The 27988-nt window shown below is 39.8% G+C and overlaps 1 protein-coding gene across 19 annotated transcripts in view; it reads right to left on the minus strand.

Moving 5' to 3' along the window:
• The window catches only part of ptprdb (protein tyrosine phosphatase receptor type Db), a 249671-nt gene that overhangs the window by 101495 nt on the left and 120188 nt on the right, over positions 1–27988 (minus strand). For all 19 annotated transcript variants that reach the window (XM_041784696.1, XM_041784693.1, XM_041784688.1 and 16 more), the window contains one exon: positions 6703–6852. In XM_041784696.1, coding sequence (XP_041640630.1) covers positions 6703–6787 — 85 coding nt within the window. In that variant the 5' untranslated portion in view covers positions 6788–6852. The remainder of the gene's footprint in view (positions 1–6702; positions 6853–27988) is intronic.

The raw sequence follows: 27988 nt of genomic DNA on the forward strand, positions 1-27988 counted from the left end.
GTCTTCTCGACCGTCTCTCCTCATCTCATCTTTCAAACTCTATAAACTCCAAAACTTTGAATAGAAACACACCAAAAACATGCTGCTGGAATTGAAGTTACTCATGTCCGCCATCTCCCAGTGTAAAGTGGTAACAGCGCAGACCTCCAACATTAGCCCTATCTCCCAATAGTACAGAATCCTTTAAAACATTCCTGGATCCAGACAGTGATCTGGATCAGTCCCAAAATCTAAGCAGTTCTTCTTTATGCCATTTCTGACATTTCCTGAAAATTTCATGAAAATCTGTCTTTGACTTTTTGAGTTATGTTGCTAACAAACAAACAAACAAACAAACTAACAAACGAACAAACCCACCCGATCACATAACCTCCTTGGCGGAGGTAATAAAAAAGATGGATGATGTGAAAATTTCCCAAAAGTGAAGCCAAACAATTGGAACTACTCCTACTGACTGGCTGCAGTACATAAACTCCAGCTCCTCCATGTTAACAAGTGGGACATAAATCAAACAATAAATCTGAACAATACTTCTGTGGAGTTTTAGGCAAATATGGCTTCTAACTCTAATTGTTTGGAATCAAGCGTGGTGGATTTCATGAAACAAAGACTCAGCCTAGATGGTAGTTCATAAGTCTCGGTTGTGTTAGTTTTGGAGAGATATTCATATAAAGAAAGACTCATTATCCAAGGATCCTTTGCAACTCTTCGCACCAGTACAATGCCTTCCCCAACACAAACAGTGTGACTGTATAACAAAAGTCCGTCCACTAGGTTTCTCTGTGGTGAAGGTACCATAGAGAGTTTGTAAACTCCTCAGCCTGAGCTTTTCTTTGTTCTCAGCCCATATGTGTTTTGGCCATATTGTCTCCTTTGTTAGAGTCAGCCATTTTTGGAATGTAAGCCATCTTCTCTCCCTTTTTCTCGCTCTCTTACACATTCATAACACACACATTTGCCATGTTTGATTTGTAAATAGCTCATTTGTTGAGGCTTAGTTTTCTAAGATGCATTTGTCCGATTAAGTGTCATTGATTCTGATTGATGCTGCTTTGTTTAATAAATTCTATTATAGATCTAAACAGAAGGTGTTGGTTGTTGTTGATACACACTGTGAAAATTGACTGCTTAAGAGGGTCAAGCTCAATGTAACCCTTTGAAATACTACAACTCTTTTCTAATATCCGTGCCAATAATCTGCCATTAAAGACATTGACACGGACTAAACTAATACCTTGTATTGTATCCTAAATTTTCTAGGTACAACCTCATCAGTGTGTCAGATAAATAAACATAAAAATGCAACAGTATGTTTTTGGCTCTGCGTGCAGGTTTAGTGCAAGTTAATCATTGCCTGTCATAACATCTCAGACCCTTGAACTCAGAACCTTGGGGAAAGCTGAATAAAATACTTGCAGGTAACCAAATAAGCCTCCTGTCCAAGTACTGGGTGTTCATTTTCTCGCCCAAGGGCTCCTGGGTTAGCAAACAGAGCTGTGCTGTCATTGTGGGAAAATGACCCATGACACCTTTTGGAATCTGGTAAGCCTTAAAGCCATGCATGTGATGGAAATATGGTCAAATTTTGACAGACTAATCAGCCACATGAGCTAGTTTTGTGTTCTCAGTGTTGTGCTTGAAACTGTCATGCATGAAAATGTCATGTAAGAAAATGCCATGTTTCAGTTACTGAGGAAAGCTCATTATTAATGCCTCCAGGTTTTATTGTTCCATGAGTTTTGTGGAAGAAAAACTTGATATGGAAATGCAAAGTTCTTACAACACAACCATGATGTGATGCAAATTGAGGCCACAGAGTTTCACATTGCTGAGAGCCTCCCTCGACAGAATCCTAAACCACCGCTGCTTGCTTTCTAAACGCATAGTCTGTTTACTGAAGCACCAAGCTACAGCTCAGCATTGCCTCCCCTACAGTAGCCTCTGCAAAAGGAGCCGTTTTGTCGTGCTGCAGGCACACAAGGAGTTTTGTTTCAGCTGGAATTTTTATTGCCACATCCGAGCCGCCAGGGTGGAGGACGACAGCTTGTTGTTTTTTGGGGCAAACGGGGGTCAGCAGAAAAGAAGCCTGTTGTTGCATTGTTTCCCCCGGTTGTGCTGAATGACATGCAGAGGGATGCGGTTTCCCACACAGGGGCATCTCGCTGCGTACATGGAGCAGTGGCCTAGTTTGCCACAGGATCAGGGCATTACTCTTAATCCACCAGATAGATGTCATATGCATGCACGCGCACACAAATACACGGAGAAACAAAAATGGTGGGAAGAGAGAGGGAGGTAGAGAGAAAGAGGGAGTAAAAGAGGGAGATGTGAATTTGGACAAAAAAAAAAAGGAAATGCATCCACACACTCAGGGTTTAGTGCTTTTTATTGTTATGCCAGTGCTTGTGTGCAGGATGTACATACGGTGCAGTGTCATGCAAGACTTTCAACCATGCACATAGGACACTGTTCCATCTGATTGCATCTTAATACCCTCAGTGCAACAGAGTGTGCATGGGTGCCACTCATTTGTTTCTATAGCTTGAGAATTAAAGAGACATAGACTGAAACATGACCTCGTTTTTGTATTTTGTCTGTTATGCTGAAAACCGTTCCATTCATTTCAGTTTGAGTGAAGCTAGCACAACTGGAAGCAATATTTCAGAGTGCATTTTATATTTCAAAACATGCAGACAAGAGATGAGCACCAAAGATGTCAGCATCTCAGCAGCTTCTGTTTGAATTCTCAACATCTGAATCTCTGAGTCCCCACTGTTGATATTAAAAGAGGCATTGTATGTCATACACAGTGAGACAAAAAGAGAAATGAACAGCCTTTTCCACCACCCCCCCCCTCCAGCCCTCTGTCCCTCCTTTCTCGCCAGATTACATGGATGTGTCAAGAAGAGGCAGAGAGCGAGAGAGAGAGACGGAGGGAGCATCATGGTTTTGATGGATGACTGGGCCTTTACTGGCCGACCCTGAGATTCACACCCGGGACGAGAGGGCAGGAGGCCGAAAGGGAAACAAAAGTGCTCTGTGGATGTGTGTGTGCTTTTACTGGCCTCTGTGTTGTGGCGTTCATTTTAAACATTGAAGGATGAGAATTGCTGCCTAAAGCCTGTATTTTTGAGTGTATATGTGCAGTAGGAGGTGATGATGATATATGTTCAGCATCTGCGTGTTTGCTCTGGTTTATACAGTATGTGTGTGCTCTACGAGGGCAGCTAGGACATATATGATGGTCGGGGCAAGTTTTACAATACTAATATTCAATGAAAATGACACCATACTTAACATTTACTGATGCCTCTGAGAGGATGGCTCTCAGTTGTTTGAAATTCTGCATGATGAGCTAGAAGGACCTCTTATTCTCTCTCAGTCTATCCCCTCTTTGAGTCCTCCTACTCTCCACTTCTGTTTTACTCCTTTCCCAAAAGTCTCAACTTAAATCTGACATTTTCATCACTAATGTTAGACCCAAACCCAACTTCATAGTGGAGTAATGCCGAGCCTAGATGCTCTCTTAGATGGGTTTAACACGCCTACTTAGAATATTTACATGAATCTCCATGTGTTCAGATTTTACCCTTACTCTCTCCGGCTGCATCTTTTATCCTATGGTGAGCTCATGCATCACTTCCTGTTTTCACTACTACTGTGTTGTTCAATTATTTTGATTTCATCCTAAGCAGAGCTTATACTTATCTGCTGTACTTTCAGACTTACACTAAAGCTGTCAGCAAGTACTCCAGTTTTATTCTGCTAAATAATTTAAACTACATTCTCTGCAGTCATTATAACAGAAAAATAGTGTATGATAGGTAAACAGCTTAATAAAGAGCCGGGCATGGTTGTGCATGGTGGATGTATTGCTGGCCTTTGAATGTTGTTTTTCTTTCCAGCTTTTATGTCACAACAAATTAATACTCCTGTGAGGGACTTTAGGTTTATGTTAGTTTTGGTGCACCCAGTGGACAAACCCTCAGTTCTTTGCTGTGTATGTGTAAGTGCTGTGAAAAATCTCACCCTGATTTTTTTAACAGTCAAATGCCTAACTCACAAGGAATATTTGCTGCAGAAAATGTAAACAATGACTGTTTACTGGCAGTAAATCACTTTGTACCTACACCATAGCAGCAGTTTCAGGCATTAATTATAATTATATAGAAATGATTCATCTTGTTGCTGCTGTTCTCTGCTTTTTAAGGTGATAAAGGGAGACTTGGTATTGCAGCGCTTTTCTAGAGAAAATTCTCTAGGACTTTCCAAGACAATTTACTGACAATTAAGTTGGACTACAAGAAATGCATCATGAAATACCATGTCCATACACCAACATGCTTCTTTCTGTTACAGTTATAGTGTCATTTAGCAGTCGCTTTTGTCCGAGGTGTCTGCTTAAGTCTGATTCACAAGATCTGCAGTCTATGGTGATAACTGCACTTTTCCATGCTCTTAAATGTTGAATTGTCATAGAGTCATTCAAACACACCTGCAGATGTATAACCCTAAATTTCTTAAATATAATATGTTAAAGTATTAGTTTGGGTATTCAGAAACTCATTTTTTCTTCCCCTATTTTCTCTAAAATCACCTTATACTGTTTTCTTTAGCGTTTTAATCCCCTTTATTCCACATTGTATCTTTTTAAACAAACTTGGACTCAGAAAGTATAGAAAAATCAGAGGTAGAACACGCACAACATTGGATAGGGTGCAGGACCCAAAAATGCCGTAGATGACTAGAGAGAAAGTCCGCAAATATCAGGCTTTTATTAGCAGTTCAATTAGAGTGACGTTTTGAGCCGACATGATCTTCTTCAGACTTGACTCTCAAAAAGTATCACACAGGGTTTTAATTTAGACATTTTATATGACAATGCATCTGTTTTAGGGGAACTCAGATATTAAATAAGAAGAATATTTAAATTGTTACCAGGTCAGTGCAAGATTTTCCAGGATATTTTGCTTTTTCTCTTTTTTTCCTTGTGTTACTTTTAGAAAATCAATCAACTGTTCTCGAGGTTTCCCAGGATGAAATAAGGAAGCAAATAAGATTTGGTCAGTTTCATGACTAGCTGAAACTCCTCACAGGAGCTTTAAATGTTCTTTTTTACATTAAATTTCTATTCTTGTACTGTAGTTTAGACATAAATCAGTGGTAGGTTGACAGCCATGTAACTGTATGCTTCATGTTGATATCATGATCCAAATATTCTTGAATGGTATTTTTTGATGGCCCTTCGGTTAAGGACAAGTTCCTTTTTTTCATTCTCAGGGTTTTTACACAACCTGGGCTTTAGAAACATGCTGCAGTTATGTGACTTGAATAAAAAAAAAAACACACATACCAAAAAAACCTGCACTGTAAACAATAATGACTAAGGCTTTTTTTTGGGTCCAAACTTATTTTCCCCATCTCTCGGAGACCAAAAAGTAGAAAAAACAAAAACAAAAACAAAACAAACAAACAAAAAAAACATTCTGAGACAAAAAAAAATCTTGAAAATACTCACATGGGTTTTATATACTGGGTGATTATGAGCCATTATTCAAAGTAGCTCCTGTCTGCAGTGACAAAGAGGGACACATTTAAGGCTCTCTGTCTGTTTTACTCTCCATTATGAGCCACTAGGGCACTCTCCTTCAGTTTCAAAGTGTTTACACATGCACTGAAAATAATAATAATAATAAATAAACAACATAAAAAAAAAATAAGATGTTCAGTGTCAGAGTTATTGGTGTGGATTTAATCTATAAAGACCCTGGAAAGTCACCCAAGTTCCAAGCTTGCAAGAAAAGCTACCATAAGGGCTACGAAGGCATGGATAGCATCATTAGAATGGCTTCAATAGGGGAAAAAGTAAGTGGCTACACCTTGTGGTTAAAAAGTCATTTATCTTTCAATAACCTGTGCCTTCTTGTTGTGTAGGATATCAGTCTCAAAGAGTTTATTATTATGTCCTTTGACATATTATCATATTGCCTTTTATTAATTTTGTTATGGTTAAAAAATATTTTTTACACTTTTAACTGCCTCTTGAGATGTTATGTCATTTCAGCTCCTTTCCATTTGTAATCCTTTGACATTTATGCCCTTCTTCTCTGTTTGGCCCCATTGTTGATGCTTATTATTACTTTAGCAGTTTGTAAACATGTTTTAAAAATGCTATATAAATAAAGTCACTGCATTGTATGGCAATTTTGAATAATTAGTCAACAAACTAAACTACTGGACTTTTTCATAGATTCCGTTTGAATAACAATGGTACATTTTTCAGATAATCAGTAGTTACAGTCATAACTCTAACCCTGGGGTTAAACTTTTGACGAAATAACTAATTTGCATGTACACATGCTCACTGAGACGTACACGGGAAAAGCCACAATCAGGGATCGCGCTCACACTCTCACACACAGTCACACAAGCAGTGGAGAAATTATCTGATTTGCCATATGTGGTCTTTCAGTCCATGCCAAGTAATACTGGGATGGACAAAAACAGCTGGCGTCATATCAAACCTACAAGATAACACACACACACACACACACACACACACACACCCACACACACACACACAGAGCAGGGATATGATATCAGGAGTGGATTGTAAGAGGAAATCAGGTCACTCCAGCCCTGTGTGCACTCGTGCTCGCATGTACAAACATCCAAAAAAACATGTCATGTTTCAGGACTCACAGTCGGCATCGGCGAGGAAGAGGAAGCTGAGGAGTAGCAGGCCTGAGTTGGCAGAGTGCATCATGGGATATTTCGACACATGCATGCTGTATCCACCGTGAGCTCACTGCCTCACTGTACAACAGGACGATAGAAACAGGCCCTCACAACCTGCAGAGAAAGAAATAAAGGAGAACATTCATTAGACTCAAAGTTCACATATTAAATTGTCTGTCTTCACACACGCAGAGAGACCTGGAGCGTGTGGCCCCTCAAGGCCTTACACTCCACTTCTGCAGCTGCCTCTTCCCTCCTTGCTTCATTAGGACCATGCACTCATTGCCCGAGGTGTGTTTTGGTGTGTGTGCTTGTTGGCAAAGTAGCCGATGAATTCTCAACTTCGTGCAAACATTTAGTGCTAAAGCATCCTTCTGATGTTTCATTTCTTCATGTTTTAAATAACTACATATATGCAGCAGCCTAATTTTTTTATCTATCTGCTTTCCCATCATCCAACACAAGCTACAAAGCAAAGACAAACTCCAATAAAGGGTTTTCTTCCAAATGTGGCATGATTTAGGATTGATGAAAAGGAATGAATGGCTTTAAGATAGAGGGGTGGAAGGATAGAGCAAGCGGATTGATGGATGATGGGGAGATTAAAGTGGGAGGAGAATGACTGGTGTTATCTGCTGGCTGCGTTGCACACAGTGTTGGGTCAACATACAGCTCAATGTCTCTATCCTTTCATCGTTAGCTCACTCTTTTTCTCTGTCTTTCTTTCCTCCTTTTAGACTGCCGTGTTTCAATCAGACTTGTCACATTCATTCAGTCTCTATTTGCTGAATTATCCCCAATTAAATCTGTCTCCTCTTTCCTTTCCTTCTCATTCATCTTTTCCTTAACTCATTCCAACAAATCAATCGTTCACTTTTGCCTTTCTAGCCTCCTCCCTCTGTCTGTCTGTCCGTCTGTGCGTTTGCCATCTGCAGAGCCTGGTGTCAGTGTCTGGCATTACAAGAGGCAGGCGTCAGTCAGTCTGTGTGTCAGAAATCTCGCAGCTATAATCACATGACACAATGAGACATGGCAGATCTCTGCTGCTGTCCAGAAACTGATGGCTGGGGTGAGAGACACTGATAATGACAGAGAGAGAGAGAGAGAGTGAGAGAGAGAGAGAGTGGAGTTTGAATGTGTATCTTTGCTTGAATAAATACATATGCCTGCACTGTGTATATATGCAGTCATATGGGCTTCCTCATGCATAAGTTAATGCCTCTGTATGAGCATGCATGTGCATGCATCACCTCTGAATGGCACATATAGAAGAGTTCCTCTCTGTGTGTGTTTGCGTGCATGCATTTGTGAGTTCCTGTGTCAAGCATGTGTGTTGCGGGCTTTCCAAAACTGGACAGAGTCATCAGCAGCAGCGGCAGCAGTCTTAATCCTCCCTCCACTCCTGAACAAGCCATCTGATTAAAAAAAGACAAGGGGGTGGGGTGGGGGGAACACTGGAACCTAGAGCCCTCAGCATCCCTGCAGCCAAGGCAGCAAACAACTAAACCCTCACTGGATTTTCCACTTGGTTTGGTCTGAAACAATTGCTTTGGGATAACCTACATCTCTGGCCGCACAAATTAAGACCTCTGTGCTGTGATTTACACTACTACAGTAGCTACAGGAGCTCAGCACTACAGTATGTAAAGCTATTATGATTTTTACTTCATGCCTCAATGCATAACCAAGAAAAATAACATGTTTGTGAATCTTTTTATCCAGTTTTCAACATCTGAACACCAATTTCAATTAATGATGTATGTATTTGGCTCCATCTGCCTTTTTGTTTATTTAATTTGACTATATTTTATGGGATTTTTATCATTTAAATTATTTTTTTAACACAGCAACATCACAGCCCTTTACGTTAGTTTGCAACGGCCCAAAAAATAATGACATTTAAATCCAGATTGGCAAAACACTCTCAAAAGGGCATCCTTGTGCATATTTATCTTAAGTGTCATTTTAGTAGCTTAACAAATAAAGATAGGAACAAGAAGATCACTGATTAGAAACAGCACTGTGTGTGTAAGGCAGTGTGTGCACTTTTGTGTGGCCACTAATCACTTTGGCTGATTCAATGTCACTGGAAAAGCCTGCATTATTTAGTATCTCACTTCACAGCATGTCACGTTAATTAAAGAGCTAAGATAACGGAGGGGGAGAAAGATGAGGAAAGGTGTGCAGAGGGAGGAGAAATCAAAGTATTGTGGTAAACAGAGCTATGAAACAGAGAAGAAAAGCGACCAGGGATGGAAAGCAGACAGGTAGTCTCCAGATTGTAATCTGGAAGGCTGCTGTTGCTGGTATTACCGAGGGCCTAACAGAAAGCCTCCCTGGGAGCCTGGGCTCGTGCTGCTGCTGCTGTGGATCACTGTGAGCTCTGAGCCATTCACTTACATTAGTCCCTATCACTCAATTATACACTGTGTGTGTCTGCCCAGGCCTGCAGCCATCAGTCACACTTATCTGTAAGATAGCTTCTGACAGAACAAAGACTGACTCACAGAGTGACACACGGGCTTATGGTTTCTCACAGGACAGACAGGGGGAGGCATGGAGAGGATGAGGAGGAGAGATCTGAGGGGGAGGAGGAAGGAGAGGGATGAAAAGTTGGGCAAGATTAAAGCCAACTTTTTAAACTCAGACTGAAACATTTTATCTGATGTCTTTCTATCTATTATCTTTAAAGCTCCTGAAAGCAACTTTGGTTTGCACTGATTTTAATGCCATGGCATACACATGTGTGAACAGTGTTTTATGTAAATATCGATCGAGTTTAACAAAAATATCCTGCTTTATTTAGAAAGTTAATCCTATCCCTAATTCAGAATCATAATTCTGTCCGACACCTTCCACCCTTCACAGCAGTTTCAGGCATTTAGAAGAAAACTCCAGAAACACTTACTCTCAAGGACTGGGGTTAGGGTTGAATAATACATATCAGAAAGTGAACCTGATTTTTTAACATCAAACTTGATTTATGATTCATTTTTTAAAATCTTTGCAAATGGAAAAGGTTTACATTAATTCAAACAATAAGATGTAAAAAAAGTAGAATGAACTTTCCTTTACAAAGTGAGCTGTAAACTTGTCTTGAAAGGTGCCTTATGGGGGCGCAAATGGCCTAGGTGGCCTGGGTTCGAGTCTGCCCCGTAGCCCTTTCTCGCATGTCTTGGTCCATCTCTCTCATCCCTATTTCCAATTCTCTGGCCATCAGTCAAGGACCAGACTGGACCAAAGACCAAAAGACTCAGACTTTCATCTGCATGCTCAGATGCAAGGAATGCCACACTGTCTTGCTAATCAATTGCATCATTCAGAGTAAAGGTCACATATTTTACCCCTTTAAGATAAGTTTCTAGTGGTCTCAGAGGTCCCCAAAACATGCCCGTGAAGTCTGTTGCTGAAATAAACACTCCAGTAATGGATTTTTGCATGTCTAAAAAACCCTCTGTTTTAGCCCTGCTCAGAATGAGCTGTTTGTGTGTCTGTGGCTTTAAATGTTAATGAGCTGTCTGACTCCGCCCCTCTCAGGAAATGTATGTGACTTAATGAATGTGGCACACCTGATCTTCCTTTCAGCTGCCAGCTGAGAGGAGGAACAGGAGAGGAGGGTGGAACTTTCCAAATAGGGAGGGCCAACCGAACCTGGGGGCGGTGCTAACTCCCCACATGACATCATGAGGGGAAACTCTGAGAATGACTTGTTTCAGCAAACATTTTCTGAAAGGTGGAGAAAGAGAGGGTGGAAGGGACTGGATTTTTTTGGTACTTGAGGGGATTTTGGACAGGCCAGGGCAACATATTTTTGTTAAAAAAGCCAGAAAAAGTGATTTTTGAATAATATGTCCCTTTCAAGTGGTATGATTGATTACTAAAACTAAGCAAGATGTTTTTCTTTGAGAGGAGTTTTTCTTGAGTTTGAGAACACTGGTTACACATGAGATTAAGTAAAAGACATCATTACGGTCATGTGGACAGAGCTGACATAAAGTTAACTTTTCTGACGGTAGCTTTAATTCTTTGTATCGAATTCTTCAATGAATTTTGTCAAAAGAGCAAAAACACCCAACTAACCTTTGAAATGAGACAGATGGGATGCCCCCCTCTGTCACCACTACCACCCAAGTTTAGTCTCAATTTGTGGGAAAGACTGTTTTTAATGTTCACAACACACAATGATGAAGTTGTAAGCAAAAATAAGGACCTTTTTGTAATTGTAAGGTGTTACTAAGATATTTTAAGTCCTTTAATGTCATGTAATTATTTAGTTATGAATGTTTCGCAGGGGGACTTCAATATTTCATTAAATGAAATATTTTTGAATAATGTGCAATAAACAACCATGAGATACTGCATATAAAGGCTCAAATGTCCTTTTTAAAATTACACCTACTGGAAATTGTGCTAAACTGCCAAACTATATTATGGCATCCCTCTTAAAGGGAATAAAATGTACCACTCATAATTTAACAAGTAAATTGGTTTTAATCATAAGGGATTAAAATCCTTGATTATGTCAAAAACAGGCAAAAAAAAAAACAAAAAACAAAAAACAAAATGAATCACAAGTTGTCATTGCATTAACTGTTTTTTTATTGGATTAACAGCTCTTGTTTATTCTAGTCTAATTAAGAGGGTAAAGTTATCTCATTATGTGGTGGAAATGCATCATTTGAAGTGATAGAGCTAAAGGGAGAAAGATAATCATTTAGACAAGCGGCTAAAAAGTTGCAAGATGTGTGAGCAGAAAGAAAAAATGACAGAATAAAAAAAAGAAGAGGGATATCCAGAAATGGGGGTAAGAAGAAAAGAGCGTGTGGGTGAATGATGACAGAGGAGGGCGTAGACTACAAAGCGAAGGCGTAGTACAGCTGGAAGGGACATAGAGCGAGATAGAGACAAAAGACAGATCCTAAAAAGCGTTGCTTCAGGCAAACCGTGTGCCATGGAAGAAGAACATTGAATCTCCTAATTTGATTTGATATTCCCAAAGCTGAAGCACCAAATGTAATTAGACATACTAATTAACTTATTCTATTCGCCCTGTTGAAACAGTGGCAGACTGACAGAAATGTCAATGGAGGGACAATTTGAATTGGTTGCATCATAGTGGCTTAAGGAAAACAAGATGAGCTGAGTGGGAAAAACATGTTGTGTACTTCTTTTATCCTTAAGTATAGATATATATAAGCTAGAGGCATAAAAAAACATCCTTTTACTGAACGTGCCGTGATGCCCTGACTTGACAAAACCATTTCTGATGGGTTCACATCTATCTTAGCATCACACTTTTTCTGGCTTAAGTGTGCAAATGAAAGCTTTTCTTGTTCACCCTTCCAAACAAGCATCTCTGCAAGAAAGCAGCCTGGTAATGACACATTAAAGACATTGTTTGGTCATAATGGCAGAACTGGAAGGTTTGTCCTTTTACTTTTCCATTAGGGATAGTTGCAATCTTGTAAAAGAATCCTTAAACTAAAGCTGTGGCAGTGCATCAGGCTGGTAAAAATCACATAACTTTACTGCTGCTTCAAAGAAACAGTGGTGTATTTGACAGTATGCTTTACTCGTCTGAGCCGGTGTGATGGCTGTCAGTCAAACTGACAGTGTGAAGGAAATCTTGAGCTCTAAAAAGTCAAGGAAGTTACTCCATACATTGTTTATATCAACAAAAATGTTTAAAACATTTCCAACATGTTCTTGATTTCATATTTGAGTGCAAGTTGCTAAGTCATTCAAATGAATATGTGTGGTCTTAAATGTGCTTGAATTTCCAGTGGCTATGAGTGTCAGTGAAAGGACCTTGAACTTGGAAACCATGGCAACATGTATGCACTTCTCCACACAAGCGCATGACTGTTTAGAAAGTCAAAGGAAGTAAATACAGTATGACAGAAAGATGTTATGCAGGCATCCTCCTCCTATTCTGCAAAGCACTTCAAAAAACAATGTTTTGCTGTTTGCTGTTTTTCTTCTCTTTTTCAATTATAGTCCAAGTAGGACTGAAACACTGTATGACATCACAAAAACTGTTCAATGAATGTCAAGTATTTTTGTGTTAGCCAATAAACGCCTTTGTGGCTTTTAAAAATTGGTTTAAAAATTAAAAGTCAACTCATGTATCTTTGGTGAGATTAGAATGAATTAGTACTACAGAAGAACAAAAATGGCCGGCATGAAGGATGCAGACTCAGCATCCATACTCATTAGATTGTTGATGATGAACTCAAAGCGGTTAACCTCTTTAAGCTCAGAACAGCTCAAATCAGGCCGGCGCACGAAAAAGGGTCAATACCATCTGGATCCGAATGTGTTTTGCCTTTTTTTCCCCAAACCTGTTGATTAAGCTTTTGTCTCCCTTTTCCAAAGTGTTTTCTGCAGTCTGCTTCCTGAAGCTTTGTTTTGAGAAGGCACTGAAACCAATTGGTGTTCTACAAACAGGACTCACTTGCACCTTCAATTCTTCTGCTTTTCCTCCGTCTTTGTTCAGCCTGTTTTGTCGGCAACACTTTGATTATCTATTTGAGCTATCAAAGATGCTGCCGTAGCTGCCATGTCATTCACAGCAGAATCTGCAAACACATACTCATATTGCAGATAGATAACAAGCAGTATGGAAATCCCATTTTCAAAAAATGCCAGCTAAATAAAAAAAAAGTCTGTCTCCTAGCACAAGAAACAAAACAAAGCTGGAGATGGCTTCGAAGGAGAGTGTTTGATGTATAGGACTACCGTCTCTGTTTGTACACATACACTTGTGCGCAGGCTGATTACCAGTGATCTGTCATCTCCCCTGTCGCTCTCAAACAGACTCCACAAGTAACCCCTGAGCCTGTTTTTCAAGAGAAATGTTGATCTTTAAAGGCGCACGACTCAGTGACAGAGACTCAAGGAGAGGCAGCTGATGACATCACACTTTGACTGGGATTATAATTGCCTCTCCATACGGTTACCTACCCATCTTCAGCATCAAAGAGCAGCCAAATAATGAATTATGTACTGGAACCAATGTACGTATTTGTTTGAGTATGAGATAAAGACTTAAGGTGGCAAAGCAGAGAGAAATCTCCTGGAAACCACCCTCTGTTTTCACAGAAGTATGACAGACACTGAGTGTGTGGGTGGTGAAAGGCACAGAAATTTCATACATCACTGTGTCATCTATGGATTCTCTCTTTCCATCCATATGCAGCAAATTTTCACCAACCCTTTACATTACAATCTGCTAAAGCTAGTTTTTACATCATCTGCAATCTCTAAACTCACTGTCAACTGTCTGGCAAAGTCCTCTGGGCTTCTAGTGTTGCAACAGAAAGTGATAAAATCTTGTAAAGAATTTCCTTCCGATATGCTGCAGTTCTGTGCAATCAGATGTGCTCTCAGACATAAGAATGAAGTTTAAGTTTGGGGATGTGTACAAAAAATGAGATGCCTACTAAGGAGAAATTGTACATAGTAACCAGAATCCAATGGGATCCAGGATAGAATTAAGGACCAAAAACAAATGGTCAATCCAGAAAGCTGCTAACTGAACACATCTTGTCCCCCGTCAATAGTTTCTTTATTAAACTGCTAAAACTAGGGCTGGCCGAAAAATTAACTCTATTTTTTTCACCTTATTTATGGTTTCAGCTGATTTTCTTTCCAGCTTGATATCACCATGCCAGTACAAGGAGTAAATAGAAAAATGAATAATGCCAAATTGTAAGTTATCTGCAGAAGGTAATCGAAGTAAAATAAATAAAATGGTCGGCTTATATACCACGTAGTTGTCTGGTTATAGTGTATAATGGAAACCAGAGAATGTATTCAGAGAATTGCCTCCACTCTTCACTGCACACCTGCCCATACACATGTTCTGCATGGAGGTAGAAAAAGCGAGCTGGTGCACAGATGTTTCTCATTCTAACGAGCTGTTTCAAACTAATTTGTCTAAACTCAACCAGGCAAAGCTTGACAAGGTTGGAGAAGAGGTTCAAAAGAAAATCTAGATGTTTATTTGTCAAAAACTAGATTTTGAACAAAGACACTTCATTGATGAAATGTTTCTCCCAGGACTAGCAGAACCAGTTCCAATAAATGTACAATAAAATTTTATTACATCATGATTTTAATAAGCATCTTGTGTGCTATTATTTCAAGTTATAGAGAATGACTGCTATTTTTTTCTTATCAGTACTTTGATAAATATGGCTCATTGAATAAAAAACAATTAATCAAAATCAATTTAAAGTAATCATTTGTGCTTTTTACTTCAAAAGATGACATATTCCTTTACTGCCTTACATAACGGTCCTATAGCAATAAGGGGGTATCGATGATATTTGGTCATCCAGTGAATGCAGTGTCCACGTACATCATGTCTATGGGGCACACTGTTGCTTCTTGTCAGGAGCATAAGGCCCACTTTCACTCAAGCTCTTTGCCTGTTACCATGTTGATTAAAACTTGGTTTAAGAACCATGTTTATATACATCCATCCATCCATTTTTTTCACCGCTTATCCCGTTGGGGGTTGCGGGGGGGGCTGGAGCCTATCCCAGCTGTCATTGAGCGAGAGGTGGGGTACACCCTGGACTGGTCAATTGACCAGGAAGGGAACCAGCGATCTTCTTGCTGTGAGGCAACAGCGCTAACCCCTACGCCACCGTGCAGCCCCTGTTTATATACAATCTATGAAATTTAGTATTTTTGATTCTGACTTGGATTTCTCTTACAATGACCTGACTTTATTTCAAATAGTTTTGATCAGTCTACCACTATTGCCTAAAGTGACATTAGTGCTATCTGGTCAACACTTGTTGCTTCCAAAACATAATCAGGGCTCCAGACTGACCCTAAATAGTCACATTTTGCCCCTAAAATTTGAGACGGTGCGAGTAAATTTTTCATCTGCTCGCACTGTGACCAGTAAATTTGCTGATTTTTAAAATTATTATTAAATATCTTTTGTTGCTGACAAACTTCTGCTCCACACTTCAGCCCAGTTGTTGACGATAATGCACAAATGAGCTGGTTTGCCAACTGACATTAACTCCAAAAGAAGAAGGCATATTATCTGGCTCGAGGCTTCGCTTAAATCCGTCATGTATCCATAAATGCTGAGGTATAAGCTTGGACATTGCGCTGTGGCGCACGGTGTGCTGTGTTTCACATGGATGGTTATTTGTGTGGAACAATTTGTTTTTACTGTTTTTATAACGTAACATGCAGTAAACATGCGCTGCACTGTGTGAAAATCATGAGTGAAGAGAAAGAAGACGATGCGTTCATGTTGACAGACACTCGTCCTGCTGCGTTTTTACACATTCACTGGCTGTGAAATAATGGCAGATGTGGCACTATGCTAACGCTGTAGCGGTATTTTATCGTAAAAAAAGGTTTAAATAAAGAAAAACAGTTTCCTAGGAGGCAGAACTCCGAAATTACGAACAGCCTGCACCACGCGCTCATACAAGATAGCGATCAGTTTATGTCTGCAGGCCTCAGGGGATTTTATAAACTTCACTGAAGAGAGACATGCTTCATTATTCAAGCCTTGCTCAGGTGCTTTCTCCCTCTCTCCCTCTCTCTCTCTCTCGCTCTTCTGCGTGCGCACTTCATGCATTTAATTAACAATTTAAAATTCAGCGCCCGCACATCTGTGTTTCAGTACATTTGTTTAAAATCCTTTGGCACCCCAAAGCATTTCATAAGACTACATTTTGATGATTAGATGCCAATTAAATAGAAACGTTACTGCTATTAACAGTGACTGAGACAGAGAGAGCAAAGAGGTCAGAGTTCACATCATACAGTCAGGATTCAACAGATCACAGATGCAGCTTTACCCTAAAACCTGTACCCAGGTCCAGATATGGTGTTAAAATGTCACGGTGGATCAAACAAAAATGTGGTTGCAAAAATTAAAAGTAACCACCCTTTGAGAAATAGATCAAATTTCTGGAATGTAAAAGTCCAACTTCCAGAAATCATCATACCATTGTGTGGATAATGGAGATTTATTTCTTGATAGAACGTGGAATATTACACTAATGCTTGAATTAGAGGAAGTTAAAATAGTTAAGTGTCTCTTTACCTTAATGACAAAGTGAAAAATAAAAGTAAACTACAATATAAGAAATAAAGGATTAGCAGCCAGAATTTCCTGGGAGATGATCCCTAAACCTCCATTATGGTATATTCTAATGGAATTATTTAACTTCCTTTCCTTTCAACTTTATTAAATGTAAATTGCCATCAGAACTATTTTAGATATTTTGTTTAGATAACCTTTTAATACCTATTTTTAACATAGAAGTAGTCCATTTAAGGGACCCACCATATTTTATCATTTGTCTGGTACTACTTCTCTTGAAAAAAAGCAAAAGGGATTGATTTGAAAAATGCAATATTTGTTATTAGAGTACTCGATTATCTAATGTATTGTGGGGCACTAAGTAAGTGTTAGATAGTATTGAAGGCATTCAATGATACTGGTATTTGTATCAAAACATCTGTAATGGCATGCACAGTACAGTGGGCTTTCTGTATCATTTCCTTAATGAGACCCCAGCGACCCTTTAACTGCCCTTGTATATCTGTGTGAACAAATGACCAAACAGTAATTTCCTTTTTTCCAGAAGGTGGAGCCCCCAAAACTCTGAGCAGTCATTTGAGTCGGGCTTTCAGGACACAGGCCGAAACAAGAAATCAATAAGACAAAGGGAGAGGAGAGGAAAAGAAAGTGTGATTGATTGAGATGAGGATTTAGGCTGTCTGGCTGTACTCAACTTATCACTTCCTCTGGTTCCCCAAACACTCTGTCCTCTGCCGTCCCTTCCTCTCCACCTTCATTTATTGCTTCCTTCAGCCTGACGCCTCTCCCTCTCACCCTTTCTTCCTCTTTCCTACTCGCCAACCTATTTCTCTCACTTTCTGTTTTCGCTGTCTTTCTTCCTATCTCCAAAGGACCAAACCAGCTATTATTTCTCTTTTGTACTTCCTCACTTCTCGGCTGAGTGAGCTGTGGCCTCACCAGTATCTTGTTTCTCTCTGAAATGGACTGAAATGTCAATCAAACACCCTTTTTTTGTTGGGGTGGGTGGGTGGGGGTTATTACTTCCCCTGTGTCCAAATAAGAATTCCACTCTTTTTTGTTTTTTTTTTTCACTTTTTGGATTGCTAGTCCAACTTCCATTTCCATCCTGGATGCATTTTTTATTGTGATTTCAAAGTTTACTTCCCAGACACTGCTCTCTTTTCTTGTTTCCTTGTTGTTTGAATAAAGCTTTTTTTAGTCAGACCTCCCCGAAAAGAAGTGAAGCTTTTTGCATGAAAGCGATGTGGTCCCAACACATGAAAAATGAAACTCCTCATTGTTACGACATCGTTGAATAATGTTCAGACCTTGACAAAGGCAGAATTTGTGAGTCTGCCTGGATGGATGTTGTTAAATGGATGGCAAACATTGTTTCTGTTGATGTAACAGATGAGGACAACCCCAAAGACAATTTGTTTGCATGCTTTTAATAATAAATGCTTGCTTTCTCGACCCCAGCAGAAACATGTAGAATAATAAAACCCACCCACTTCACAGAGCGCCTGTGGACTGTTGCCTGGAGGCAGCCAATTTGATCGCATCAATAGTCGACAGAGCTGGGAGCCATAGTGCCTCCACTCGCTGATTGTCAGTCACACAAAAAGTGCAAACACCCCCCCACTACTACTTTCTACCTGTCACCATTCATTTCTCCTCTTTGACTGACATTTCCCTGACAGAGAAGCTGAACTTCTCCAGACACCTGAACCTGTTAAATGGCTGTATTAGACGGCTGCATTTCATTAGCTTTTAGCCAGTGGGTGGTTCTAGTTTCCTCCCATTCTGATGATGAAGTGTCCCAAATAGCAGAGCAGAAAAGTGTGCACTAAGCAGAGTGCTGAATGTGGCCAATCGAAGGGTTAAGCCAGCTGTGACTAAAAGGCGCACGCTGGGCCACTACTGGACCATCTCTGGCAGCCGTCCACGACATCGAGAGAGAGAGAGAGGGAGAGAGAGAGCGATAGTAGACGGAGAGGAGTGGAGTGAAGTTGAATGGATTAGCAGGAGGTGGGGGATGACAACATGTAATTACCTATTTACCCAGCCTTTAGTGGAAACCTCATCGAAGGCTAATTGAGCGGTGCATTAGTGAGAGGGTCGTAAAGATAGCAGCAGGACTGCAGAGGGTAGAGAGAGGGAGAGAAGGAGGGTGGAAGATGAGAGATGAGCACCAGCTGACGGGGCGAGAAGGTTAAAGAGAAGGAGATGGAGGCTGAGAATGGTACAGTAAGAATTTAATGGGCGAGAGGGAGGAAAGAGAGAGGGAAGTAATGTGGTCAAGTGTGCTGCGGGTCGCTCTGGTTTGATGGAAGCTATTTAATGATACTCAAACAAGATTCCTACACTAAGAAACTTTACTGAAAAGTAATAAAACATCAGCAGTAAAGATGCACTTATTTATGTTGGCATAAGAACTTAATTATTGATTTTTGCATGCTAGCAGTCTGCGCTTATTTGGTAAAGCAGGGAGGTTAATTATTATCATTTTAAATGTGAAGTACATGGTTGTTCAAAGTGGTCCAGGTGACTCTAAGAAGTCCTGACTGCAGGGCAATTTATATAGCAGACTTGTGAATCAACACAATAACCGACCTACAAGTGCCAGATACATTCAACAAAAGAGACCAAAATGTTCTTTCTGCAGTGTAGAGAGAACATTGTTGACTCCACTTTTGGGCTATTCCTTCAAAGCACAGTGCTGAATGACAAAACCTGACTCAGAAGTAAATAAGCATTCTCAGTAGAGATGGACTTATAAATTTTCATAAAGTAGAATGCATACCTTAGATAAAGACACAAAACGTGAACTACAGTTATTTTACAAGCAAAAAGGTCTTAAATTTGCTGATAGCTGCCTCTTGGAAGATTAAAATTTTCTGATACCTTAAAAGAATCTACGTAAATGTCTAGATTAAAACTATAAGACATCTTCCTTTCAAATTGCAAACTCTTTGCTGTTTTAAGAACTATTTTAATGTTTAAAATTGTACAGCTGACTCCATTTAGGTTTCTATTTCTTCCTTTAAGTATAGCTAAAGACCCAGCTGTTTCAGGAACACTAACACACAAAGCTTGACCCTTCTCTGCAGTCCTCAGTAGTAGAATGAGTTACCCTGCTACATCTGATCCACACGGTCCCCTTTACATTTTTAACCCATTTATTGCTGTTTTTTTTTACCTATTTTTGCCACATTTAGCCACTTTTTGACCAATTTTTGCCACCCTTTGCCTACTTCTGCAACTTATTTTGACACCTTATTTTGGCTCTTTTATTGCAATTTTGCTATTTTTCCCAAAATTATTTACACTTTTTTGCTGCTTCTGTCTATTTTTGCTGCTTATCTCCCATTTTCGCCACGCTTAACCTACTTTTGCTGCTTTTGTGCCTACCTTTTTCTGCCTTGCTTTCAATTATTTAATTATTTCCAATAAAGTTTTCTCAGTTTTTTCTATTTTACTTGCTGGCATCCTGGTGCTTGTGCACATCATGGCTTAGCTCTGAAGTCTGACATCACATTCCGACATCCACACTGTTATTGTTACCTATAAAAGCTAAATCAGATTTAAGAGAAGGGGTTTACATTTTAAAAAAGGCTATACTGTACTACATCAAAAATATATATATATGTTTTTGTTGCTTTGATAAGGGTAGTTATTCTTCAGGTTAGAAAAAAAATTTGATTATCACAGCTTAACTCTACAGTCGACCATGATTTTGCAGGCCTTCCTGGGCCCTATGTTTGGCTGCGTCCCAGAAAGCCTCCCCGCCCCATGGGCAGCCTTGCTTACTAATATTCATCAGTACTGTCTAAATCCTTGCTTGTACACTCAGATGTGCACTGCTTTGGACAAAAGCAATTAAATGAAAATATAACAGTGTAAACAACAAGTGCAACACAAATTTAAAGCACATATTTTCAGTTTTGATCTGCCGTGGGGAACTTTGGTTTCTGTTAGTGATGGCGACACCTGTGGAAAAAGCCAAACCTCTTCTATGATCTTGCATTGTAAATGTGTAAGTGGTGTTTTCTATAAAAAAGGATACTTTATGATACTGAATATATAATTGGCTCAACTAGGGACAAGAGTTGGACATTAGCAATAGCTGAAACTCTCTGCAGCAGATCAGTTTCATGCTCTGTATAAACTATGTTAAATTGCATCCATTAAATTATAATGTAATTCTACTTCATTTTTCTAATAGAAATTCATCACTAATTGAGAATCTTTCGTCTGAAGAAAAGCCTGTCTCTTCAGATCATAGTTAATGACTTTGTCTGACTCATACCCCCCACTGCTAGTTTGGATTATTAAAAATGACTGTATAGGGATAATCAATCTCTGTACTGATGGTCGCGTTTACTTTTGTAGGTCATATCAATGTGCTGATAATAATTCCAGCCCAAAACTCCTTACAGTGGCTTTGAAATCTAAATCTGCAGCATAAAAGGAACCTACAACTGTCAGATAAACCAGAATTTAATCAAGAACAGGGTAAATTCTTAACACTGTACTTTACATTGACATGATTTCATTGCATGATTGGAATCGTCACTTTTGTACAGTAAAAAGTACATCTGTGCATCTTTTTAAACTTCTGTTGTCCTGCATGTGTGAGAGTGGTTGTGTGCATGTGTGTTTGTGTTTGTATTTATGAAACTCTCTGCCTCAAGCAGCACACCCAGTCCAGTAGGGAGAGTCTTTCTTTCTAGGGGGGAAAGTGGCACATCAGAGGCAGTCATCTCTGTAATGTGTTTTAGTGCATGGATGGATGGAGGGAGGGATAGATCTATGGATGGATGAGCCTGCAGTATGGTAACGCTGAGACTGCTGTGGCCCTGTGACGTGTTACACATACTGTGCTGAAACATGTGTGCAGAGACACACACGTATGCACACAGACACATAACTACAGATCCCGCTGGCTGGGTGACCTCCACAAGCAGGTGGAATATGGCAGAAATAATTTACAGGGCTTGAGCGGCTCTCACGTCAAATAAAATATGGATTTCCTCCAGAGCAGAAGCGGGCTAACCCTTCAATAACCGTACCTTTTATGCACTCTGTGCTCCAGTTATAACCCATCAACCCCAGCCTCCTTTATTGGATACAGGGCTGTCTAAACTGGTTGTTCAATATTAGTTTGCTTTTCTATGTGCAGCCTTTTCCGTACCGTTTCTTTTGTTGCCCTGTAAGAGCCAATCCTACTGTGGACCGGCACATACTGTGGGCTAGCATGCATTCATTCACATAAATTCACACACACCCAACGCCCAAAAAGGTTCCTGTTTTTCATCTGATTAGAGCAGGAGACAATGAAGAGGTGTCAGAGGAGCCATGCAGCAGTTCCTCAATCAGGCTTTATGCATTCACTGAATTCCTTGGTGCACCACATGTCAAGAGATAGCCTTCCTATTGTGACAGAAAAAAATCACTTTCCTCCTCATGAGCTCTAGATTGGCTAACATGAAGAAGAGCTTTTTTCATGAGCACAAAGAAACGCTTCCTCCACACTCCCCTCAAGGTGATTTTATGTCGATCAAGCAAAGAAAGCTTCATCTCTCCTTTGCTTCTGCTCAGTGAAAAGCTCAGAGAAATACTCCCAGGAACTGCAAAGGAATCTGACAAGTCAACTAAAGCATAAAATAACAGTACCACCAAGGTCAAAGGGGAGGGGATGGACAACTGTGTCCAAAAATAAATTTCTTGATCAATCTTCTCCAATGTCATGTTACAACGGCGGAGAGGGAAGGATGGGGTTACAAACCTTTTTCCTCAGATTGATTTTGGCCAGCGGAGGAGTGGGAGGACATGAGAATGACTCAATATAACATGCAGGGAAATGCAAAGATGTGAGCAGCATGGATTCATGGATGTTTTTCTTGCAAAAGGGTGCAATGTTTCTTGCTGTGCATGGCAAGTTGTGCTGCACGATATGGTAAAAATGTGCGATTTGGATTGCTGGGGCCGAATTCTGAATTTGGGTCCCACCTTGAGGCCGAGCAGCGTCAATATTTAAACTGTCAACCTCATTTTCACCTATAATGAATTACTGGGGGGGGGACTTATCACTGATGAATGATTTTGAGATAAAAATTCAAACTTATTAGCTCATAAGGTCAAAACATTGCATTTGAAGTCAAAATAATGAGTTTAAAAGGCAAACATATGAGATAATAAGTTAAAATCATGATTTTTCAATGGTCAAAACATGAGATAAAAATTTGAAATCATGAGTTTTAAAGGTCAAAATATGAAAAATTTCAAAATCAATGGTTTAATGGTTTAAAATGCCAAAGAGTGTAAAAAATATATATATTTTGAGTTGAGTAAGGTCAAAATACTGCTTAACATTTAAAATTGGTAACACAAAAGGTCAAAATACGAGATTTAAGTCAAAGTAAGGAAATCAAAAGGTCAACACATGAGAAAAAATTCTAAATTGTCAGTTTAAAAGGTCAAAATATTACTTAAAAATATAAAATTGAAGATCTAAAAGATCAAAAAATAAGAAAAAAAGTCAAAATTGTGAATTAAAAAGGTCAAAATATGAAATAAAAAGTCAAAACCGAAACTTTGCATCATAACTGTAATCTTGGTATTCTCTGCTGCTGTGAACCTATTCTCTAGATTCTCAGTGAGTGAGACGCTGAGCTCATGGAGGCAGTCTGAAAGCCCTGACTTTTTAAGATGCAGGCACAAATTAAAATCAAGCTGTGACTCTGTAGAGGTCATGCATGGATGTTTAATTTACATAGATCATGTCTGTTCCTGTCCACCTCTGTAGATTTTAATAACAAGTAAAATTATCGGTGAAGGAGGAAGGGGAGAACCTGAAAATCTAGCACACCGAGCAGTCCGAGGTAGACACAGAAGCCGAGGCTAAGCTAGGCTAAGTTGTGCCAGAGGAGGACAGGGAGGCTAAGAAAATAGCAGCTAAACCGCCAGGGTGCTTGTTGTTAAGTTTAGGTATGTGTAAACGCACAATAGCTACGAAACAGTAGTGGTGAGAAGTACAAAGAGTAAAAAAATTAACTGTAGCTCCATCAACATTTAGGAAAACGCAGCGTCTTCTTCATCTTTGAATGTGTAAAGAGCAGCCACACTTAAAGGAAGTGACGCAATATGTACGTCAGCACGTCAGTTGTATCGGTGGATAGGGACCTGAGGGGGATCAAAGTGAAATGTAAAAAATGCAATTTTGGAGTTTTATACAAAATTTAGCTATACATTCTTATGATGTTGTCATGGTTCCAGGTTCAATACCCAAGAAGTCCTCTGAGAGGTATGGATGAGAATTGGAGCAACAGGAAGATTTGCAAGTCAAAACATACATACATACAGACATACATACATACATACATACATACATACATATATACATATATACAGACAGACAGCTCTCCAATTATACACAGCAAATTTTGCAGTGTTAAATCAACACTTAAAGAGTTAAATTTAACACTGTGTCCGAGTGTATTTGGTCCTTATCAGAATTGGTGTTAAATTAACTCTTTCCACAATGTTAAATTTTCAGAGTAAAATGAACTCAAAATTGAGTAAAAAATTAACACTGGCTAACACTGTACATTGTTAATAAAACTTGACACTACAGGTTAATCAACTCTGAGGAGTGTAAAAATCACTCCCAGTTGTGTTGGTTATCTATTCTTCTGTAATAACAAATCAACTCTATGTCAGTGTCTACCATCAACATATTTCATGTGTGCTGTGTATATTTTGTGTTCTGTGGCACATTGCCAAAAGTATTAAATCACCCATCCAAATAATTGAAATCAGGTGTTCCAATCACTTCCATGGCCACAGGTGTATAAAATCAAGCACCCTGGCACGCAGACTGTTTCTACATACATTCGTGAAAGAATGGGTCGCTCTCAGGAGTTCAGTGAATTCCAGCATGGTACTGTGATAGGATGCCACCTCTGCAACAAGTCCAGTCGTGAAATTTCCTCACTCCTAAATATTCCACAGTCAACTGTCAGTGGTATTATAACAAAGTGGAAGCGATTGGGAACGACAGCAACTCAGCCACAAAGTGGTAGGCCACGTACAATGACGGAGCGGGGTCAGCGGATGCTGAGGCGCATAGTGTGCAGAGGTCGCCAACCTTCTGCAGAGTCAGTAACAGGTCATATTAAACCCTATGGATTAAGAATGGGATGTCACTTAAGTTCATATGTGAGTCAAGGCAGGTGAGCGAATACTTTGGCAATATAGTTTAAGTATTGTCCACAGGTGGCACAGCAAACACAGCATGCTTTAAGCAAAAATAACTGATTCCACTGTAAGCAGAGAAAAAAGGTTGATACAGTTAAATCAGAAAAGAAGCACTGCACTGTGACATTCCATCTTACAGTCACAAACGTGCCAAATATTCACATTCCTTGGTTTTGCATGACTTCAAGTACAGTGTACAGGGAACCTCACATTTTCCACTGGCGGTTCCTTTAAATGGATACAAAGTTGCATAGCTTAGACGGTTGGAAGTGTGACAGCTAAAGAGAAGACACAGGAGGAGAGAGATCTCCCTCCAAGTTAAAAAGAGAGACAGAAGAGAGAGCGAGTGAGCGAGCGAGCAAAACCCACATCCCTCTGGCTCAGTAATTAAGACTAGGGACAATAAATATGTAATGGGGGCTTTTTCCACCAAGTGCGGCTGCTTCTCCTGCCTGGAGATGGGACCGCAGGGAGACAGGCCCGGGAAGAACGACTAAGTACACTGGCCATTAAAAATGGATGCAAAGGAACACCGGCCCTGACTGGCCCCGTCCACCAACCACCCAGAATATTGTGATGGGAGTTGCCGTGGTTACAGGGTTCCCAAATGGTCCTTGGTTGTCAGGGCGAATCAAATCAGACATCCGAGTGAGCAGGCCCCAGCGCTTCCTCCCTGTCTTAGACTGGCTGCCGCTGGGGGCACCGAAAACTCAATGATGTCACGGAGAAAGGAAGTTTGGAGCAGCAGTGTGAGCGTGCGTGCACAGCAGTGTGTGTGCGGCTTCAAGATGTGAAAGTGTAAAAAGAAAAGAGAGGCAGAGGGTGTTAGGGGGGCAGAAGAAAAGCAGAGACTGACATGATTTCCCAAAGTGCCCCCACAAAATTTTCTGGTATCCTCTATAAGAGCTCCCTCCATCTTTGAGGATCCTGGAGACTTTAAATGAGGGGCTTCAGTGGGCTTGATTTGAATCTGATTGCTTAATAACTTTAAAAATATGACTAGCGCCCTAAAGATATATCACTGAATGTCAGTGCAGATTTGCTGAAACCACTCAGAGATGAGTGAAAGCGAGAGCCAAATATATAGATTTTTAGGCTGAGCAGCTGGAAAACAGATTTCTCATGCTTTACTTAGAAAAATAAGAATGTGCAGATTAATTTTCCAGTTGACATGTAGATGAACCAGCGGCATGTTAGCTTAGCTTACCAATAAGATGGGGAAAAAAGAGACAGCAAGCCAAGACTTCTCACAAGTAACTATCTAACTACCTCTGTATGAAAGTGGCTGAAAACCAAGCATTTTGTTATGATTCAGATTTAATAGTGAAACCTTCTTTTCTTGCCTTTATGACCTGGGATGCTAGCAGTTTCTGGACAGCATTTTGTTCTCTTGGTTTCCGTAGATGAAGAAGTTGTAACTTTTGAAACAAGAACCAAAGCAGCTTTTATCTCCTATGTAAGACGTTCAAGCTGACAGGTGACCGAACCTTTTCCGGTGCAGCATCAAAGCTCTTGAACGCTCTGCCTCCTCATGTTGAGCTGTCTCCAACACCACCTGCCTCAAAAATGATCTTTAAGTCCTTGGCTTCTGGCTCCCCCTTTTCCTTCAACTAAACACTTTTTATAGTCCTGTTGTCTTTAAGTTGATCTAAGTGTCTTTTCTTTTTAGAATATATTTTTTAGATTTGACAGTGGACAGAACCAGAAACAGGGATGATAATACAGGGGAGAGACAGGCAGTGAAAGAGCCACAGGCATGACCCAACCACCATCTGTGCCCCAAGTTCAAATCTGTTTGACCAGAATTTAAAACTTAGAAAGTAGAAAATACCTGATTCAGCACCAAGCAACAAATCAGAAGTCCTGGGCAGCCCAGTTTGAGAATTTTTTACATTTTTAAGGACACAATTTGAAAGTAAACTCCTGCATGAAACGCAAATGCTTTGGGAACATTTCAGTACCAAAACCATGACAACTTATTTGTACAATTAGGACAGCATTCCCTGTGCCGTTACCTCAACAATCTTTCTGATTCAGGAGAAATGCTTTGGCAACTTTAAGAGTCTTCTAAATGAGAATAAAAATGAGAATAATAAAAAAAATCCTTAATCTGAATGAACCACAATTCTTTAATTATTGACACTTTTTTGACTGAAGATTCATAGTTTTTTTTATACTTTCCAATCCCATCAGTCAGTATATAATGGATTGTATGATTTTAAAACACATGGTACTGTAATGGACTTCAAAAATTATTTTTTGGGCTTTTTGCCTTTATTTGGATAGAGCAACTGAAGAGAAACGGGGAATATGGTGGAAGACATGCACTAAAAGAGCTGATACTGGGAATCGATCCCACAACCAGGATGTGGAGAACTAGCCTCTGTATAAGGTTGCCTGCTCCACCAACTGAGCTAAACTGGCACCCAGTAGAAATGTTTAATCATCGAAGAACATGACTGCCTTAGCTGTGAAATCCTGCTACAATTGCCATTTTATTCAACTTAAATTCAAACTCATATTTCAATGCTCATTAGCTTAACTGAAACACAATACATTCCCCTCAAAACACGGCACTATAAATGCAATTCATAAGGCTACAGAGCTGATGAGCTGCTCAGCTGTAGCACATTAATGACCTGCAAGTGTCACTTCAGTCTGTCTCGTTGCTGCTTTGGTCCAGACACTCCATACTACTGCTTACGGCATTCTGTCTACCAATGGTTTGTAGGCCACAGAGTGAGTTTGTTTACATGGCTCCTTCTCCGCTGCTTCTGCCCAGTAGGCCTCCATGGGGCTTAGTTTGTGGCAGCTGTCAATCAAAAAGACACCAACACGCCCCTTAAAGGGATGACAGCAAAGACACACTTTTAAGAAGAACTTTTGACCTTCCTATAAATAGTATGAAGCTATTTATTTTTGAAT

This window comes from Cheilinus undulatus, linkage group 4 (assembly GCF_018320785.1).
Source record: "Cheilinus undulatus linkage group 4, ASM1832078v1, whole genome shotgun sequence".
Classification (NCBI taxonomy): Eukaryota; Metazoa; Chordata; class Actinopteri; order Labriformes; family Labridae; genus Cheilinus; species Cheilinus undulatus.